Source organism: Babylonia areolata, chromosome 21, assembly GCF_041734735.1.
Source record: "Babylonia areolata isolate BAREFJ2019XMU chromosome 21, ASM4173473v1, whole genome shotgun sequence".
In the NCBI taxonomy this organism is placed as follows: Eukaryota; Metazoa; Mollusca; class Gastropoda; order Neogastropoda; family Buccinidae; genus Babylonia; species Babylonia areolata.
The window spans coordinates 3956034-3975071 of NC_134896.1; the positions used below are offsets into that span (position 1 = coordinate 3956034).

Genomic DNA, 19038 nt, shown 5'->3' on the forward strand with positions numbered 1-19038 from the left:
AGACTCTCTCTCTCTCTCTCTCTCTCTCTCTCTTCTTTTTTTTGTAGTTTTGCTGTTTGCTTTTTAGCTTGCGTTTTTGATTTAAGAAAATACCTGCAAAAATAAAGCAAAGCTACTGCTGAGCTACAGACCTTTCTTAAGCCTTCACAGCCTTCAAAGACAGCTCGTTGGACCCAAAGAACTGTAGTTTTGGCGCGTTCTGGTTCGGAGCAGTGTGTTTGTTATTTGTTTCTGGTCTGCTCTGTGTTTGTTCCTTGTTTTCTGTTTGTTACTTTCTGGTTTCCTGGCTGTCACCGTGGTGTGTTCGTTCTTTGTTTCCTGTTTGATGCTGTCTGGTTTCCTGGCTGTGTTCTTTGTTTCCTGTTTGATGCTGTCTGGTTTCCTGGCTGTGTTCTTTGTTTCCTGTTTGATACTGTCTGGTTTCCTGGCTGTCACAGTGATGTGTTCGTTCTTTGTTTCCTGTTTGATGCTGTCTGGTTTCCTGGCTGTGTTCTTTGTTTCCTGTTTGATGCTGTCTGGTTTCCTGGCTGTGTTCTTTGTTTCCTGTTTGATGCTGTCTGGTTTCCTGGCTGACACAGTGGTGTGTTCGTTCTTTGTTTCCTGTTTGATGCTGTCTGGTTTCCTGGCTGACACAGTGGTGTGTTCGTTCTTTGTTTCCTGTTTGATGCTGTCTGGTTTCCTGGCTGACACAGTGATGTGTTCTTTGTTGTGTTTTGGCTTGCTGACTGATGGAATGGTGCTTTGTTCTTTGTTGCTTTGTTCTTTGTTTGGTGCTTTCTGTTGTCGTGATTGATGCAGCAATGTGTTTGTTCTTTGGTGTTTTCCGGTTTCACGGTGAAATAGGCACGCTATCACACAGGCACACGCACGCACGTAGGAACGCGCGCGCACACACACACACACACACACACACACATATATATATGCAAGCACGCGTGCGCGCGCACACACGTAATGCGGTTACCTGACATTTTCATTTTCCCATAATTGGTTTTCGATACAGCTGCCATGGACTTGAAAATGAATTAGGAAGATAACGATTTCGTGGCACTCCCCATGAAAATGGCATTTGCAAAAATGGGGACTTTTTCTCCTTTTTCATTTTATGAGGCGATTTCCATCACATAACCCAGCGCCCAGAGTGAAGAGGCTTACACCACGATATGAATAACTTTTTCTTTTTTTGTCCTTCGTCTCTTTTCTATCTTTCATTTCTTTCCCCTCGCCTCCCCCCCAGCCCCCTCTTTTTTTTAAATTTTATAATCTACGTAATCTGTGAAATAGTTTGGCGACATGTTAATTCGTGAAATGTATTTTGTTTAAATTCCTTTATATGTTAAAATTGTTCTGACAAATGTAAATAGAGATCTAGTTTATTTGTATGTGTTTGATAGTCTGAAAACCACTGGCTTGTGTGAACCGACAGTGAAATGAACTAGCCAATCAACAAGCCAACAGAAGTGCCAAGTTGTTTGTGAAAAAAAATAATAAATAAATAAAAAAGGAAAGAAAAAAAGAAAAGAAAAACGGTGACCCCAGAAGTGAAGATAGATCTGCCGCCCATCCACAGCCATCAGATTTTTTTTTTTTTTTTTTTTTCCAAATGCCAAGTGATCGTCGTCATCTTTTTCTCCACTACACTGCGTTTATTCGTCACTTCCTGTCTGGTGACGTATCCAAAGCTCTTGTGTGTTTGTCTTCTTAGAACTGGGTCGTTGTAATGAGTGTGTGGAGGAGGGGGGTAGAGGAGGTGCAGGGTAATGTGTGTGGTGTGTGTGTGTGTGTGTGTGTGTGTGTGTTGGGGCTCATGTACGTTTATGTGTATTTGACTGTGCTTTCATATCTGTGAAACTGTATGTTTGGTGCATATATGTTATGCATGTGTGGGTGTATGTGTGAATGTGTCTTCATGTTTTACATTTATTTGCTTATTTATCATCATTGTTGTCTTATTTATTTATTTATTTATTATTATTACTACTACTACTACTACCTTTTTTATATTATAATTATTATTAATTTATTTATTCATTTATGTATGCTTATCTATTATTTATTCACCTTTTTTTCTCAAGGCCTGACTAAACGCGTTGGGTTACGCTGCTGGTCAGGCATCTGCTTGGTAGATGTGGTGTAGCGTATATGGATTTGTCCGAACGCAGTGACGCCTCCTTGAGCTACTGAAACTGTAATTCTCTACCTGCCGGTACAATAGTGATGAAGCTAGCTGCACTGTGTGTGGACAGAGGGGGCCCCCATGTCCTACAAGGAGGACCTGGTGGCGGAGATCAACCTGATGAAGAGGCTGGGCACCCACCCCAACATCGTCTGTCTGGTGGGCGCCTGCACCGTCACGGAGCCCATTGCTCTCGTCATGGAGTTTGTGCCCTATGGGAACCTGCAGAACTTCCTCAAGTAGGTCATTCTGTGTGTCTGTCTGTCTGTCTGTGTCGGTGTCTGTGTGTGTGTCTGTTTCTCTGTGTGTGTGTGTGTGTGTGTGTGTGTGTGTGTGTGTGTGTGTGTGTGATGGAGTTTGTGCCCTATGGGAACCTGCAGAACTTCCTGAAGTACGTCACTGTCTGTGTGTGTGTGTGTGTGTGTGTGTGTGTGTGTGTGTGTGTGTGTGAGTGTGTGTGTGTGTGTGTGTGTGTTGTTGTTGTTGTTGTTGTTGTTGTTGTTTTGTTTTTGTTTTTTGTTTTGTTTTTGTTTTTTGCTGTTGGTGTCTTTGTGTCTCCTTGGTTTGTGGCCTCCTCCTCCTCCCCTCCTTACTTTTCACCATCATTATTATCATCATCATAATCTCTCTTCTTCTTCTTCTTCTTCTTCTTCTTCTTCTTCTTCTTCTTCTTCAGCATCAGCATTAACATCATCATCATTATCATCTTCTTCTTTCATCTGCTTCATCATCGTCATCTTCTTCTTCCTCGTCTTTTCTGATCGCTGTCCTCTATCTGCTTTGTCTTCATCCCCATCTCTTCCCAGAGTGAGTCACTGTTGGTTCTCGTGTCCTTGTCTTCATCCCCATCTCTTCCCAGAGTGAGTCACTGTTGGTTCTCATGTCTTTGTCTTCATCCCCATCTCTTCCCAGAGTGAGTCACTGTTGGTTCTCGTGTCTTTGTCTTCATCCCCATCTCTTCCCAGAGTGAGTCACTGTTGGTTCTCGTGTCCTTGTCTTCATCCCCATCTCTTCCCAGAGTGAGTCACTGTTGGTTCTCATGTCTTTGTCTTCATCCCCATCTCTTCCCAGAGTGAGTCACTGTGAGTTCTCATGTCCTTGTCTTCATCCCCATCTCTTCCCAGAGTGAGTCACTGTTGGTTCTCATGTCCTTGTCTTCATCCCCATCTCTTCCCAGAGTGAGTCACTGTTGGTTCTCGTGTCCTTGTCTTCATCCCCATCTCTTCCCAGAGTGAGTCACTGTTGGTTCTCGTGTCCTTGTCTTCATCCCCATCTCTTCCCAGAGTGAGTCACTGTTGGTTCTCGTGTCCTTGTCTTCATCCCCATCTCTTCCCAGAGTGAGTCACTGTTGGTTCTCATGTCTTTGTCTTCATCCCCATCTCTTCCCAGAGTGAGTCACTGTTGGTTCTCGTGTCCTTGTCTTCATCCCCATCTCTTCCCAGAGTCACTGTTGGTTCTCGTGTCTTTGTCTTCATCCCCATCTCTTCCCAGAGTGAGTCACTGTTGGTTCTCGTGTCCTTGTCTTCTGCTGTTTCTGTTGTTGCCGCCTGCCTTTCTTCGTCTTTCTGTTGTTGCCGCCTGTCTTTCTTGGTCTTTCTGTTGCCTCTGCCTGTCTTTCTTGGTCTTTCTGTTGCCTCTGCCTGTCTTTCTTGGTCTTTCTGTTGCCTCTGCCTGTCTTTCTTGGTCTTTCTGTTGTTGCTGCCTGTCTTTCTTGGTCTTTCTGTTGTTGCTGCCTGTCTTGGTCTTTCTGTTGTTGCTGCCTGTCTTTCTTGGTCTTTCTGTTGTTGCTGCCTGTCTTTCTTGGTCTTTCTGTTGTTGCTGCCTGTCTTTCTTGGTCTTTCTGTTGTTGCCGCCTGTCTTTCTTGGTCTTTCTGTTGTTGCTGCCTGTCTTTCTTCATCTTTCTGTTGTTGCTGTCTGTCTTTCTTCGTCTTTCTGTTGTTGCTGCCTGTCTTGGTCTTTCTGTTGTTGCTGCCTGTCTTGGTCTTTCTGTTGTTGCTGCCTGTCTTGGTCTTTCTGTTGTTGCTGCCTGTCTTTCTTGGTCTTTCTGTTGTTGCTGCCTGTCTTTCTTGGTCTTTCTGTTGTTGCTGCCTGTCTTGGTCTTTCTGTTGTTGCTGCCTGTCTTGGTCTTTCTTTCTGTTGTTGCTGCCTGTCTTGGTCTTTCTGTTGTTGCTGCCTCTCTTGGTCTTTCTGTTGTTGCTGCCTGTCTTGGTCTTTCTGTTGCTTCTGCCTGTCTTTCTTGGTCTTTCTGTTGTTGCTGCCTGTCTTTCTTGGTCTTTCTGTTGTTGCTGCCTGTCTTTCTTGGTCTTTCTATTGCTTCTGCCTGTCTTTCTTGGTCTTTCTGTTGTTGCTGCCTGTCTTTCTTGGTCTTTCTGTTGTTTCTGCCTGTCTTGGTCTTTCTGTTGTTGCTGCCTGTCTTTCTTGGTCTTTCTGTTGTTGCTGCCTGTCTTTCTTGGTCTTTCTGTTGTTGCTGCCTGTCTTTCTTGGTCTTTCTGTTGTTGCTGCCTGTCTTTCTTGGTCTTTCTGTTGTTGCTGCCTGTCTTTCTTCGTCTTTCTGTTGTTGCTGTCTGTCTTTCTTCGTCTTTCTGTTGTTGCTGCCTGTCTTGGTCTTTCTGTTGTTGCTGCCTGTCTTGGTCTTTCTGTTGTTGCTGCCTGTCTTGGTCTTTCTGTTGTTGCTGCCTGTCTTTCTTGGTCTTTCTGTTGTTGCTGCCTGTCTTGGTCTTTCTGTTGTTGCTGCCTCTCTTGGTCTTTCTGTTGTTGCTGCCTGTCTTTCTTGGTCTTTCTGTTGTTGCTGCCTTTCTTGGTCTTTCTGTTGTTGCTTCTGCTGTTGTACTTCTCTTCTGGCCTTGATGTCATTGCTCAAGCTACATTCCAACCCGCCTCTCCCTTCAACTGCTGTGTTGTTGCTCTGTGGGTTTCCACTTCTTCTTCTTCTTCTTCTTCTTCTTGTCCTCTTCCTCTTCCTTCTTCTTTTTCCTTCTTCGTCTGTCTCTAAGAGTTGCGAGTGGTGTGTTGGTGAAGGTGTAGGGCCATGTTTGTACACTGTATCCCTCCCTGCGGCAACAGTGATCACAGTGGTGTGTTGGTGAAGGTGCAGGGCCATGTTTGTACACTGTATCCCTCACAGACAGCCCCTGAGGCAACAGTGATCACAGTGGTGTGAAGGTGTAGGGCCATGTTTGTACACTGTATCCCTCACAGTATGATAGCCCCTGAGGCAACAGTGATCACAGTGGTGTGTTGGTGAAGGTGTAGGACCATGTTTGTACACTGTATCCCTCACAGTATGACAGCCCCTGAGGCAACAGTGATCACAGTGGTGTGTTGGTGAAGGTGTAGGGCCATGTTTGTACACTGTATCCCTCATAGACAGCCCCTGAGGCAACAGTGATCACAGTGGTGTGTTGGTGAAGGTGTAGGGCCATGTTTGTACACTGTATCCCTCACAGTATGACAGCCCCTGAGGCAACAGTGATCACAGTGTGTTGGTGAAGGTGTAGGGCCATGTTTGTACACTGTATCCCTCACAGTATGACAGCCCCTGAGGCAACAGTGATCACAGTGTGTTGGTGAAGGTGTAGGGCCATGTTTGTACACTGTATCCCTCACAGTATGACAGCCCCTGAGGCAACAGTGATCACAGTGGTGTGTTGGTGAAGGTGTAGGGCCATGTTTGTACACTGTATCCCTCACAGTATGACAGCCCCTGAGGCAACAGTGATCACAGTGGTGTGCAGAGAACACGATCATCAAAACAGTGGATCAGGTTTTTGTTGCACACAGTGTCCACGTGCTCTGTGTGATGGGAAGGCTTTATAGCGGGACATGGAAAACATTCTTCTTTCCTGGACTCGGAAAATCAGGGGTATTCCGGAGTACGGTGGTGGACCATACACCAATGTTGTTGTTGTTGTTTAACCAGGGCAGAGTCACCAAAGCGATCTGTGTCAGTGTAGTGTCTTCCGCAGAGTTAACAGTTTGATTTTTTTTATTTTTGAGTGGTGATCGTGTGTGCTTGGCTCGAACACGCGTTTAGCGATTTTTGTTCACATTTATCGCACGCTCTGAAGCTTCCGTTGAAACTGAAACTGGAAAAAAAACCGGTTTATCGAAGCTGAAAAATCTCGATGAAGACATGGAAAGTTTGAAACTCTGAAAGATGTATACTATAATTGCAAAACAGTGAAACGCTGATCAATGTAGGCTGCTTAAGATAGAATTGCTCCTTTTTCACATATTTCGGTTCGACACTATGTGAAAGTGAGCACACACACACACACACACTCTCTCTCTCTCTCTCTCTCTCTCTCTCACACACACACACACACACACACACACACACACACACACACACACACAGATATCTCTGTGTGTGTATGTGTGAGTGCGTGTGCGTGTGTGTGTCTATATATATATATGTGTGTGTGTGTGTGTGTGTGTGTGTGTGGTTTGGATCGCAAGGTACTTGTAACCACCCACCCCCGTTTCCATCCCCTCCCCTCCACCCTTGGTGTTTTTGATTTTGTTGTTGATGTGGAGCAGGAATCACACGAAGGCTTCGCCCCGGCCACTCCTCCCCGTCCTCCCCCCTCTCTGTCTCTGTCTCTGTCTCTCTCTCTGTCTCTCTCTGTCTCTCTGTCTCTCTCTCTCTCTCTCTCTCTCTCTCTCTCTCTCTCTCTCTCTCATTGTTTCTCATTTCTAGTACGATTTTGTTGAAATTTAATTTTGTTCTTGAATTTTTTTTTGTAATGGTATTTGTTCACTTACCCCTTCATGAGAGGCCATGGCCTGGTGAATAAACCATTCTCTCTCTCTCTCTCTCTCTCTCTCTCTCTCTCTCTCTCTGTCTATCTGTCTCTCTCTCTCTGTGTCTGTCTGTCTGTCTGTCTCTGTCTGTCTCTCTCTCTCTCTCTCTCACTCTGTCAGGAATTCAGGAGATATCTGTTCATCCCTCTTATCCGCAGAACAGACACCTGCATACAGGGTGTGTGTTGGGGGTGGGGGAGGGAAGGAAGGGAGTGGGGAGGTGGGGGGGGGGCCTTTCTGCTTATCTCCCCAGTTTATCACTATCCGAACTGCCCGCTTTTTTCTCTTTTTCTTTCCTTCTTTCCTGTTAAATTGACACCATGGAATGCGTTGAACGTTGAACGCTACGTTCTCTTCTTGGCAGTGGAAGCGGTGTGGGCCCCCGTATGTTCTTGATATGCATCCCGCGTCGGTATTTTTGTCTTGATCTTTTTTTTTTTTATTTTAAATTAACTCATCATGCCATTTCTAGTCATCTCATTATCGTGTTCATTTGGTTCAGTGGTTTGTGATGCTAAAGAGGGATAGCAAAAAACATCAAAAAGGGGATTGACAACTGATTATCACATGTTGCATAAAATACCATTTTAACCTTGCACTAAAATGGTTTGCTGGGTTTTGGGTTGTTTTTATGTGTGTGGTGTTTGTTTTTTTAATTTACTTGCTGCCATGTGTGTGTGTGTGTGTATGTTAAATCATCTGCCATGTGTACCGTGCAATCCAACCATCTGCAAAGATTCAGATTTCAGATTTTTCTCAAATTGCTAGTGACTCAGCAAAAGTACATATGTCCCTTCAACACCGCCATAGTCAGCTGCTGTTAATTCAAATTTCAGATCATTTTTTAAAACTTTGCAGTTTGTTTCGCCACAGCCCAGCCAGTTGCTCAGATTCAGGTTTCAGAATTTTATCAGCTGTAATGACACAACAAAAGCATTGCTATCCTCTTATCAGCTGTAATGACACAACAAAAGCATTGCTATCTTCTTATCAGCTGTAATGACACAACAAAAGCATTGCTATCCTCTTATCAGCTGTAATGACACAACAAAAGCATTGCTATCCTCTTATCAGCTGTAATGACACAACAAAAGCATTGCTATCTTGTTATCAGCTGTAATGACACAACAAAAGCATTGCTATCTTGTTATCAGCTGTAATGACACAACAAAAGCAATTACATCTGTATCTGACACAGGCCTGTCAGTTGTGCAGAATGGGTTAGGGGGTGGGTGGTTGTTTACCAGCGGATCAACACTGGAATGTGTTGTTTAGGTTTTTTCCTGACTCTGTAGGCAGCGTGCACACGGAGAGGTGCAGACACTGTCAGCTGAACGCCAGCAACACGCATCAAACGTCAGCAGCGCTCTTAAAGCAGCCAGGCGGACGGGACAGCCCCAGCACTGCACATGGTGGTTTATGTCGACACGCTGCTGAACACTGAAACAACCGCGCCCCGTACACACGTCAAGTGCGCGGCGTCATCATTTCACACACACACACGCACGCGCCGGCGCTCACGCGCACACACACACACACACACACACACAGATTCAAGGTCACAATCGGCGTTACATAACATATAAGCGTGTCACTGAGAAGACCCGATACATGGAGAAAGAGAGAAAGTGAGATGGACTGTGGGAGAGATACAGGGAGATAGCAAGGGGGGAAGAGCAGCATGTACCTGGTGCATGTATGTTTGTGTACGTCATGGTTTGTTAAAATGCCACCCGCTCCCTCTTCCGGCAGCTGTCAGGGTCAATCTACAGTAGTAGTAGCAGCAGTAGTAGTAGTTGTAGCAGCAGTAGTAGTTGTAGCAGCAGTAGTAGCAGTAGTCGTAGTAGGAGTAGCATTAGTAGTAACAGCAGCAGTAGTAGTAGTCTTAGTAGCAGCAGCAGCAGTGAGTAGCAGCACTGAACAGCAGCAGCAGTAGTAGTAGGGTAGTAGCAGCAGTAGCACCAGTAGCAGCAACAGCAGCAGCAGTCAGTGATAGCAGTAGTTGTAGTGGTAGTAGTTGTCTCTGCAGCAGCAGCAGGAGTAGAAGCAGCAGCAGCACTAACAGTGGTAGTAGCAGCGGTGATGGTGTGCTGCTCTTCCCCAGCACAGGGACTCGACAGCGCTAACAACTGACATCAGAATAGGAAGGGAAAAAACTGATGACAGAAGCTGACAACAAACACGTGGCACTATTGTCAGGACTTGAGCAAGAGAGAGAGAGGAAGAGTGAGAGAGAAAGAGTGAGAGAGAGAAAGAGAAAGAAAGTGTGAGAGAGAGGGAGAGAGAGAAAGGGAGAGTGAGAGACACAGAAAGGGAGAGTGAGAGAGAAAGAGAGTGAGTGAGAGAGAGAGAGAGAGAACTCAGAACTTAGAATTCAAAACGTTTCTTATTCAAGGATTAAGATTTAATGTATAGCCTATTCTTCCAAGAGGAGGAGACAGAGAGGGGGGGGGAGGAGATATAGGGGAGGAGAGAGCATGGGGGGGAGAGGGGGGAGGAGATATACATATTGAGAAATGGGGGAGATATAGGGGAGGAGAGAGTAGGGGGGGAGAGAGGGGGGAGGAGATATACATATTGAGAAATGGGGGGGGAGATAGAGGGGAGGAGAGAGTAGGGGGGGAGAGAGGGGGGAGGAGATATACATATTGAGAAATGGGGGGGGGGATATAGGGGAGGAGAGAGTAGGGGGGGAGAGAGGGGGGGGGAGGAGATATACATATTGAGAAATGGGGGGGGGATATAGGGGAGGAGAGAGTAGGGGGGGAGAGAGGGGGGAGGAGATATACATATTGAGAAATGGGGGGGGGATATAGGGGAGGAGAGAGTAGGGGGGGAGAGAGGGGGGGGGAGGAGATATACATATTGAGAAATGGGGGGGGGGATATAGGGGAGGAGAGAGTAGGGGGAGAGGGGGGGGGGGAGGAGATATACATATTGAGAAAGGGGGGGGGGATATAGGGGAGGAGAGAGTAGGTGGGGAGAGAGGGGGGGGGGGAGGAGATATACATATTGAGAAATGGGGGGGGATATAGGGGAGGAGAGAGTAGGGGGGGAGAGAGGGGAGGAGATATACATATTGAGAAATGGGGGGGATATAGGGGAGGAGAGAGTAGGGGGGGAGAGAGAGGGGGGGGGAGAGGGGGGAGGAGATATACATATTGAGAAATGGGGGGGATATAGGGGAGGAGAGAGTAGGGGGGGAGAGAGGGGGGGGGAGGAGATATACATATTGAGAAATGGGGGGGGATATAGGGGAGGAGAGAGTAGGGGGGGAGAGAGGGGAGGAGATATACATATTGAGAAATGGGGGGGATATAGGGGAGGAGAGAGTAGGGGGGGAGAGAGAGGGGGGGGGGAGAGGGGGGAGGAGATATACATATTGAGAAATGGGGGGGATATAGGGGAGGAGAGAGTAGGGGGGGGAGAGAGGGGGGGGGAGGAGATATACATATTGAGAAATGGGGGGGATATAGGGGAGGAGAGAGTAGGGGGGGAGAGAGGGGGGAGGAGATATACATATTGAGAAATGGGGGGGGGGGATATAGGGGAGGAGAGAGTAGGGGGGGAGAGAGGGGGGAGGAGATATACATATTGAGAAATGGGGGGGGGATATAGGGGAGGAGAGAGTAGGGGGGGGAGAGGGGGGAGGAGATATACATATTGAGAAATGGGGGGGGGGATATAGGGGAGGAGAGAGTAGGGGGGGGAGAGGGGGGAGGAGATATACATATTGAGAAAGGGGGAGATAGAGGGGAGGAGAGAGTAGGGGGGGAGAGAGGGGGGAGGAGATATACATATTGAGAAATGGGGGGGGGATAGAGGAGGGAGAAAGGGGGGATAAGAAATAGAGAGAAGGATAGAGAGAGAGAGAGGGAGATATATACAGAGAGAGGGAGGGAGACAGGACAGCGAGAAATGAATACAGAGGGAGACAGAGAGGAGGAGAGAGAGAGAAAGAGGAGAAGAGAAATAGAGAGAGAGGGGTCAAAGTCCAAAGGTTGAAACTGTCAGGCCTCTGGCTGAGAACAGTGAGAAGAGAGAGAGGTCTGAGTCTGTCTGTCTGTCTCTGTTTCTCTCTCTCTCTCTCTCTCTCTCTCTCTCTCTCTCTCTCTCTCTCTCTCTCTCTCTCTCTCTCTTGTCCTCACACTCACACACAGACTCAGACATACACACACACACACACACACACACACACACACACACACACACACACACACACAGGTGAATTGGGCAGATTCCTAATAAGTTTAAAGATAATATGCCAAATTATTACATACTGGATTCACATGATTCAATTACCAGAAACTTCCCTCATCAACAAATTATATAAGTCCATGTACCAACAAGAAAATACAACTTCCCCATGGTTGATATTTGTTAGAAAGATACTCGAAATTATAGGCCTTGATCACATTTGGAAAAACCAATTCACATTCAGCGTACATAGACTGAAATACGTGGTATATCAAAAATTAGAAAATAAATATATCAAACACTGGAAAGACAAAAGAGAAAAAAACATCAAAGATAAAATTTTACAATACGATTGTAGCAGAGTACAAAACTGAAACCTATCTTTTAAATATATCAGATACAAAACGCAGACAAGCTTTAACAAAATTCAGAATAAAGATTGAGAAAGGTAGATATTTGAATATTCCACAAGAAGACAGATTATGGAGCAAGTGTAACATACTGGAAGACGAAATCCATCTTCTTGATCATTGCATTGAATTTAAAACCTTAAGGGAACAATTTTTAAAAGATATTAAAAATTCGAATAACACAGGAAATATTCCCAGTCAGGTGATGCTAACAGATGATGAATATATACAAACAAGGTTAGAAAAAATTTTTATGAATGCTGTTGCAATTTATTGCATTAATTGATTAATTAATTGTGTATTTTTCATTCATTCATTCATTTACCATTGCTGTTGTGTCTTATAAACCTTAAGGTTTCATGACAATAAAATCTATTCTATTCTATTCTACACACACACACACACACACACACACACACACACACACACACACACACACACAGAGGAACACACACACACACACACACACACACACACACAGGAAGACACACACACACACACACACACACACACACACACACACACACACACACACACACACACACACACACACACACACACACAGAGGAAGAGATACACACACACACACACACACACACACACACACACACACACACACACACACACACACACACACACACACACACACACACACAGGAAGAGAGAGAGCCTGTGGTGTTTTTGTGCCTGTATGTCTGAGAAGTTGTAAGATAATGCCAGAATCTCATCAAAATAGTTGCTGCTATCATGACCAAAAAGGAGAAGTGGAACAATTTGAGAACTTTGCGAAATCTCTCTCCGTGATTTATAGCACTTGGCACAACAGCGAGTGCAAACGGTGTTTTTTGTGTGGGGGTTGGTGTTTTGTTTTGTTTTTTTGTTGTTTTTTTAATTCTAATGCGAGTAGCCAAAACAGTGTGAGTGAAACTGAGGCAGAAGTTACTGGGTTATCTTCTGCATCTTGCTGGTGAAGGAACATTGCACTTTGGGGGGTTAAAAAATATCACAAAATACCACGTACTACTGGTGGATGAAATGTGTGTGTGTGTGCGCGCGGGCGTGTTTGTGTGTGTGTGTGTGTGTGTGTGTGTGTATGTGAGTGATTGAAGCCTGACTGAATGATGAATGAGCTCCTAAAGTCAGCTGTGAGTCGGCTTCACCCATGTGGGCAGTCTGGCATGCAGATGGCTTTTAAAACGCTCAGAGTTTGGTTTCTGACCGAGGACTGGCGCTACATGTAAGTCTCCATGATCAGAAGAAAAAAAGTTCACCACCCACCGGAACGTTTAGAGAGAAGTGGAGGGGGTGGAGGAGAAAGAATTAATGGAAGATGGTGAATGTTTGATGCATTTGGCCATGGACATAATTATAATTGGATGGGGTGGGAAAGTGGGGACAAAGATACCAGATGGAAGAGACATGGTTGGGGGGATGGGTGTGTGTGTGTGTGTGTGTGTGTGTGTGTGTGTGTGCGTGTGCGTGAGGAAAACAAACACTTCCCGTGGAATCCCCCCGATCCCCAGGAAGCCAACACCCACCTCAAGCAGGATAGAAACGAACACTTCCAGGAAAGTAACGCCCTGCTTCCTACGTGATTAACAGACAAGATGATCGGATCTTTAAGTTATGCCTCCTCTTCAGCTGTTGGGGATATTTCTGATACGAGCAGACTTGCTTTCTGTACAACGTATGCGTTGACTAGAAACATTGTAATACGATCTCCGTTTGTGCAGAAGTGTCATTCCATGTCAGCACTTGTAATTACTGACTGACCGGGGACAGGGAGTGGTCTGCTCACAGCACTGTCACAGTAGGTGGTGGTGTTTTGTCTTTTGGTTTTCTTCCTATAGTAGATTGTTCCTGCGACACCGGCAGGCAAGCAGACAGACAGACAGATAGGAAAGTGGAGCAAGACAAATGCGAATCGTCTGCAGCATTCCTGTGTTTGTTTGTCAGCTTGTTTGTTTGTTGACGTGGTCGCTTCTTGTTGTTGCCGCTGCTGTCTACAGCTTCCTCAGGCTTTGTTTGACACTTGGAAGCGCTCTCCCTTGCTTCTGATAGCTGACACAGGGGCTTCTTTCTCTGTTCTTCTTCGTCTTCATTTAATAAGTGTGTGGGGGGGGGTGTAAGAGAGAGAGAGAGAGATCAGAACTCAATACGCTTTTTATTCAAGGATCAAGATTTTAGGCATGGCTTTTTCTTTCAATCTGTCCTTGCTGATCTACATCGGTTACAATAGCACACATATATCTGATGGAAAGGGGAGAAAGAGAGAAGTAGTAGTAGAAGAGAGAAAGACAGACAGACAGACAGACTTATGGTCCTTGTCGCTGTCGTTGAAGTGTGAAGGAAGGAGAGGAGAGCCAGACGCCGGAGTGAGGTGGTAAACGTCACGGACTGATGAGCGGAAGGCCGGGGGTTCCAGTCCTACCCCAGGCACGATCATCATAGTGTGATTTTTACTGCCCTGACCCGCCCCGCACCCACCCACAGCTGAGAGGTTTATGAGCTGCAGGGGGTGAAGAAAGATAAGTAACTATCTGAACCCTTGGGGACCACACTGCCGAGAGAGGCTCCGTGTTGCTGACCAACCCTACAGGTGTCTGTATCTCTCGGGTCTGACGACGAAGAGATATCTCACGTAAAGCTTTATCTCACGTACAACTTTACGGGAACCCAAGATGCGAAAAAAAGACACATAAATGCACTGGAACGAACCTGGAATCGCCAAATACAAACCAGTGATCACACACAAACAGGTGAACGTACATATTTGGGAATATACAATTGTTCGTTGAAGCTGGAAGCTGGAACTTTTTGTGTTATTCATAGGGTTTGGTTTGACCTGAGAGCAGAAGGCTGGGTGCATGTCATATAAAAGATGATCAGGAATGGAAAGAAAACAAATAAGAGAAAAAGGAAGTTGTTGGGGATAAAAATCCACTGTCAAAACCAGCAAGCACTGTGCAGCAGGAAGAGGTGCCAGGGGCAGAACTAAAGACACCTTTAGAATCATGTAATGAGCTCTTTGAGGAGAACCTATCCGCTGAACGCATGCAATCATCCAAGCTTCAGTTGGGTTACCATAGCAACACACTGACGCATTTTCCTTTAGAAAAAAAAAAAAACCCACCCAATCCTGTGGTACTTAACATTGTTGGGGATAATAAACAATACATATAGAAACCGTTCCGGGAATTCTTCCAAACACGAAACGCGTTCTGCCTTTTCCACGTTGAAAACTGGCTTTGAGTCTCACAGCTGATTACGTGTAGACCCTGAACTAACTGCCCGGAACCTTTGTGTCTGATAACGAACATGTTTACTGAAGGCACAGCATCACACACACGTTTACTGAAGGCACAGCATCACACACACGTTTACTGAAGGCACAGCATCACACACACTGCCCGGAACCTTTGTTTTCTGATAACGAACATGTTTACTGAAGGCACAGCATCACACACACGTTTACTGAAGGCACAGCATCACACACACGTTTACTGAAGGCACAGCATCACACACACTGCCTGGAACCTGTGTCTGATAACGAACACGTTTACTGAAGGCACAGCATCACACACACGTTTACTGAAGGCACAGCATCACACACACGTTTACTGAAGGCACAGCATCACACACACGTTTACTGAAGGCACAGCATCACACACACTGCCTGGAACGTCTGTGTCTGATAACGAACATGTTTACTGAAGGCACAGCATCACACACATGTTTACTGAAGGCACAGCATCACACACATGTTTACTGAAGACACAGCATCACACACACTGAGAACGTTCGTCAGTGTCGTACTCCTCATCGCCCCCCACCTTTATGTTTTCCTCTTCTCCTTCATTTTCCTCCTCTTCTTTTTCTTTTTCTTCTTCCTTTCCTCTTTATTCTCCTCATCTCTTCCCTCTCCTGTTTCTCCTCCTCCTCCTCCTCCTCTTCTTCTTCTTCCGCTCCTCCTTCTCCTCCTCCTTCTTCTTCTTCTTCTTCATCCACTTCTCTTTCTCCTCTTTTTTTTCCTTTTCTTCTTCTGCTCCTCTTCTTCTACTTCTTCTTCTACTTCTTCTTCTTCTTCTTCTTCTTCTTCTTCTTCTTCTCCTTCTCTTTCTCTTCTTCTTCTTCTTCTTCTTCTTCTTCCGTTACTCTTTCTCATCCTCACCCTCTTCTTCTTTTTCTCCTCCTCCTCCTCTCTCCTTTCTGTTTGGTGGTCACCGGTGTTGTCATCTTGGTCATCGCAAGTTCCCCTTCCTTTTCTCCTGTACGTGTGGACTTCAGCTCGTTCAGTGACCTGTGTCAGCTGGCGGCCTTTCACTCAGTGACCTGTGTCAGCTGGCGGCCTTTCACTCAGTGACCTGTGTCAGTTGGCGGCCTTTCACTCAGTGACCTGTGTCAGCGACCTGTGTCAGCTGGCGGCCTTTCACTCAGTGACCTGTGTCAGCTGGCGGCCTTTCACTCAGTGACCTGTGTCAGCTGGCGGCCTTTCACTCAGTGACCTGTGTCAGTGACCTGTGTCAGTTGGCGGCCTTTCACTCAGTGACCTGTGTCAGTGACCTGTGTCAGTTGGCGGCCTTTTACTCAGTGACCTGTGTCAGCGACCTGTGTCAGCTGGCGGCCTTTCACTCAGTGACCTGTGTCAGTGACCTGTGTCAGTTGGCGGCCTTTTACTCAGTGACCTGTGTCAGTGACTTGTGTCAGCTGGCGGCCTTTCACTCAGTGACCTGTGTCAGCTGGCGGCCTTTCACTCAGTGACCTGTGTCAGCGACCTGTGTCAGCTGGCGGCCTTTCACTCCAGCTGGCGGCCTTTCACTCAGTGACCTGTGTCAGTGACCTGTGTCAGCTGGTGGCTTTTCACTCAGTGACCTGTGTCAGTGACCTGTGTCAGTTGGCCGCCTTTTACTCAGTGACCTGTGTCAGTGACTTGTGTCAGTTGGCGGCCTTTTACTCAGTGACCTGTCTCAGCTGGTGGCTTTTCACTCAGTGACCTGTGTCAGCTGGCGGCCTTTCACTCAGTGACCTGTGTCAGCTGGCGGCCTTTCACTCAGTGACCTGTGTCAGTGACCTGTGTCAGCTGGTGGCTTTTCACTCAGTGACCTGTGTCAGTGACCTGTGTCAGCTGGCGGCCTTTCACTCCTGGTCACCGCCTGCACAGCTGCACTGTGCTTGGAACTAAGAACTCTTCTTTGGATGTCATTTCAAAAGGAACTGGGCTGATGGCCAAAGTCTCTCTCTCTCTCTCTCTCTCTCTCTCTCTCTCTCTCTGTCTCTGTCTGTCTCTCTCTCTGTGTCTCTGTCTCTGTCTGTCTCTCTCACTCTCTGTTATTCTCCCTCTTCGTCTCTCTTCTACTGCCCCCTCCTTCTTCTTCTCTCTCTCTGTCTCTCTCCGTGTCTGTCATTCTCCCTCTCTCTCTCTCTCTCTCTCTCTCTCTTTCTCTCTTGTGCAATGCTCTTACCACATTCTTCAGCCTCTCTCTGTCTTCCAACCTCCCCCCCCCCCCGTCCCACCCTCAAAGTCACAGGGTGCACGCTAAAAGCCAGCAAGACAATCGGTGGAACCCATCTTGTGCAGTACTGCTGAAGGTGAAGCCAGCTGGGTATTTGGGGTCCCTGGCTGTGTGTGTGAGTGTGTGTGTGAGTGTGTGTGTGTGTGGAGGGGAGGGGAGGCCAGAGGAGGGGTAGCTGCAGTACACACTGTGCCAGACTGAGGGTCTGATTCCCACTCCGCCCTGTCCCGTGGGGGCACGGGGGGTCAGAGTTCAGAGTGCAGGGACATCGACTGGTGTTAGCTCAACGCTCGATCTGTATCAGAGGTTGACACAACAGCACAGTAAGAACTGTGTGACCAAGGGTTTCTCCACTGCACAGGTTGACACAACACAGTAAGTGCTGTGTGACCAAGGGTTTCTCCACTGCACAGGTTGACACAACACAGTAAGAGCTGTGTGACCAAGGGTTTCTCCACTGCACAGGTTGACACAACAGCACAGTAAGAGCTGTGTGACCAAGGGTTTCTCCACTGCACAGGTTGACACAACACAATAAGTGCTGTGTGACCAAGGGTTTCTCCACTGCACAGGTTGACACAACACAGTAAGTGCTGTGTGACCAAGGGTTTCTCCACTGCACAGGTTGACACAACACAGTAAGAACTGTGTGACCAAGGGTTTCTCCACTGCACAGGTTGACACAACAGCACAGTGAGAGCTGTGTGACCAAGGGTTTCTCCACTGCACAGGTTGACACAACAGCACAGTAAGTGCTGTGTGACCAAGGGTTTCTCCACTGCACAGGTTGACACAACACAGTAAGTGCTGTGTGACCAAGGGTTTCTCCACTGCACAGGTTGACACAACAGCACAGTGAGAGCTGTGTGACCAAGGGTTTCTCCAGTGCACAGGTTGACACAACACAATAAGAGCTGTGTGACCAAGGGTTTCTCCACTGCACAGGTTGACACAACACAGTAAGTGCTGTGTGACCAAGGGTTTCTCCACTGCACAGGTTGACACAACAGCACAGTAAGTGCTGTGTGACCAAGGGTTTCTCCACTGCTCGGGAAAAAGACCGCTCAGTGGAGAGTTCCGCATCCATCTTCGATGTTGTGCATGTGTATCAAACTTTTACTTGAAATCACGAGCAATACCGAAGGCGATCGACACAGAGATAAACAGTTAATATGCGCTGTCCTGCAGCTCCATTTCTTCAGTTGATTGCCTCCATTGCTACAGCCAAACTCTGTACAATGAAGTGCCATCGTATGCACAATAAGAAAACCAAAATATGAAGCAGAAAGTCTGGAAAAAAAAGAAGCCTGTTGTATCGTACGTTCTGCCTCTTTCAGTCGCCTTTGTTGCTCGCAATTTCGGAGATCCAATCGACTTCAAGAACACAGATCATATGACGCGCCTCTTTTAGTTACGTAAGCACGGAACTCTCCAGCGGTCTGTTCATTTTCAGCTTGGTGACTATGCCTCAGACTGGGAGGCAAGACTGCAGCGGGTATAGTGTAGCAGTTTCGGGAGCTAGCTGGCCTTTGGGTCTCAACGCCGTCCGTCCTAAAGCCCTTTTGGCCGAGAGAGTGGGGATATAACGCGGGGAAGACACTCTCCACTTCGAGATAGTCGGGATAGAAGTTGCCTCCCCTGCTAATTGGTCTGGTGGTCACAGTCGGACATGACTATCAAACACGGATCAGTCGGGTGAGACGACAAACCAAGATCCCGTGTGCAGCATGCTCTTTGTCCTGGTCTGTAGAAATGAGTGTGTGGAGGAGGGGGGTAGAGGAGGTGCAGGGTAATGTGTGTGGTGTGTGTGTGTGTGTGTGTGTGTTGGAGCTCATGTACTTTATATGTATTTGACTGTGCTTTCATATCTGTGAAACTGCATGTTTGGTGCATATCTGTTATGCATGTGTGGGTGTATGTGTGAATGTGTGTCTTCAT

General features: G+C 46.8%; 1 protein-coding gene across 1 annotated transcript in view; it reads left to right on the top strand.

Moving 5' to 3' along the window:
• Window positions 1-19038, top strand: part of LOC143296179 (uncharacterized) — a 180099-nt gene that overhangs the window by 114267 nt on the left and 46794 nt on the right. Inside the window, exon 13 of the mRNA XM_076607988.1 lies at window positions 2247-2415. Within this exon, the coding sequence (XP_076464103.1) occupies window positions 2247-2415 (169 nt within the window). The remainder of the gene's footprint in view (window positions 1-2246; window positions 2416-19038) is intronic.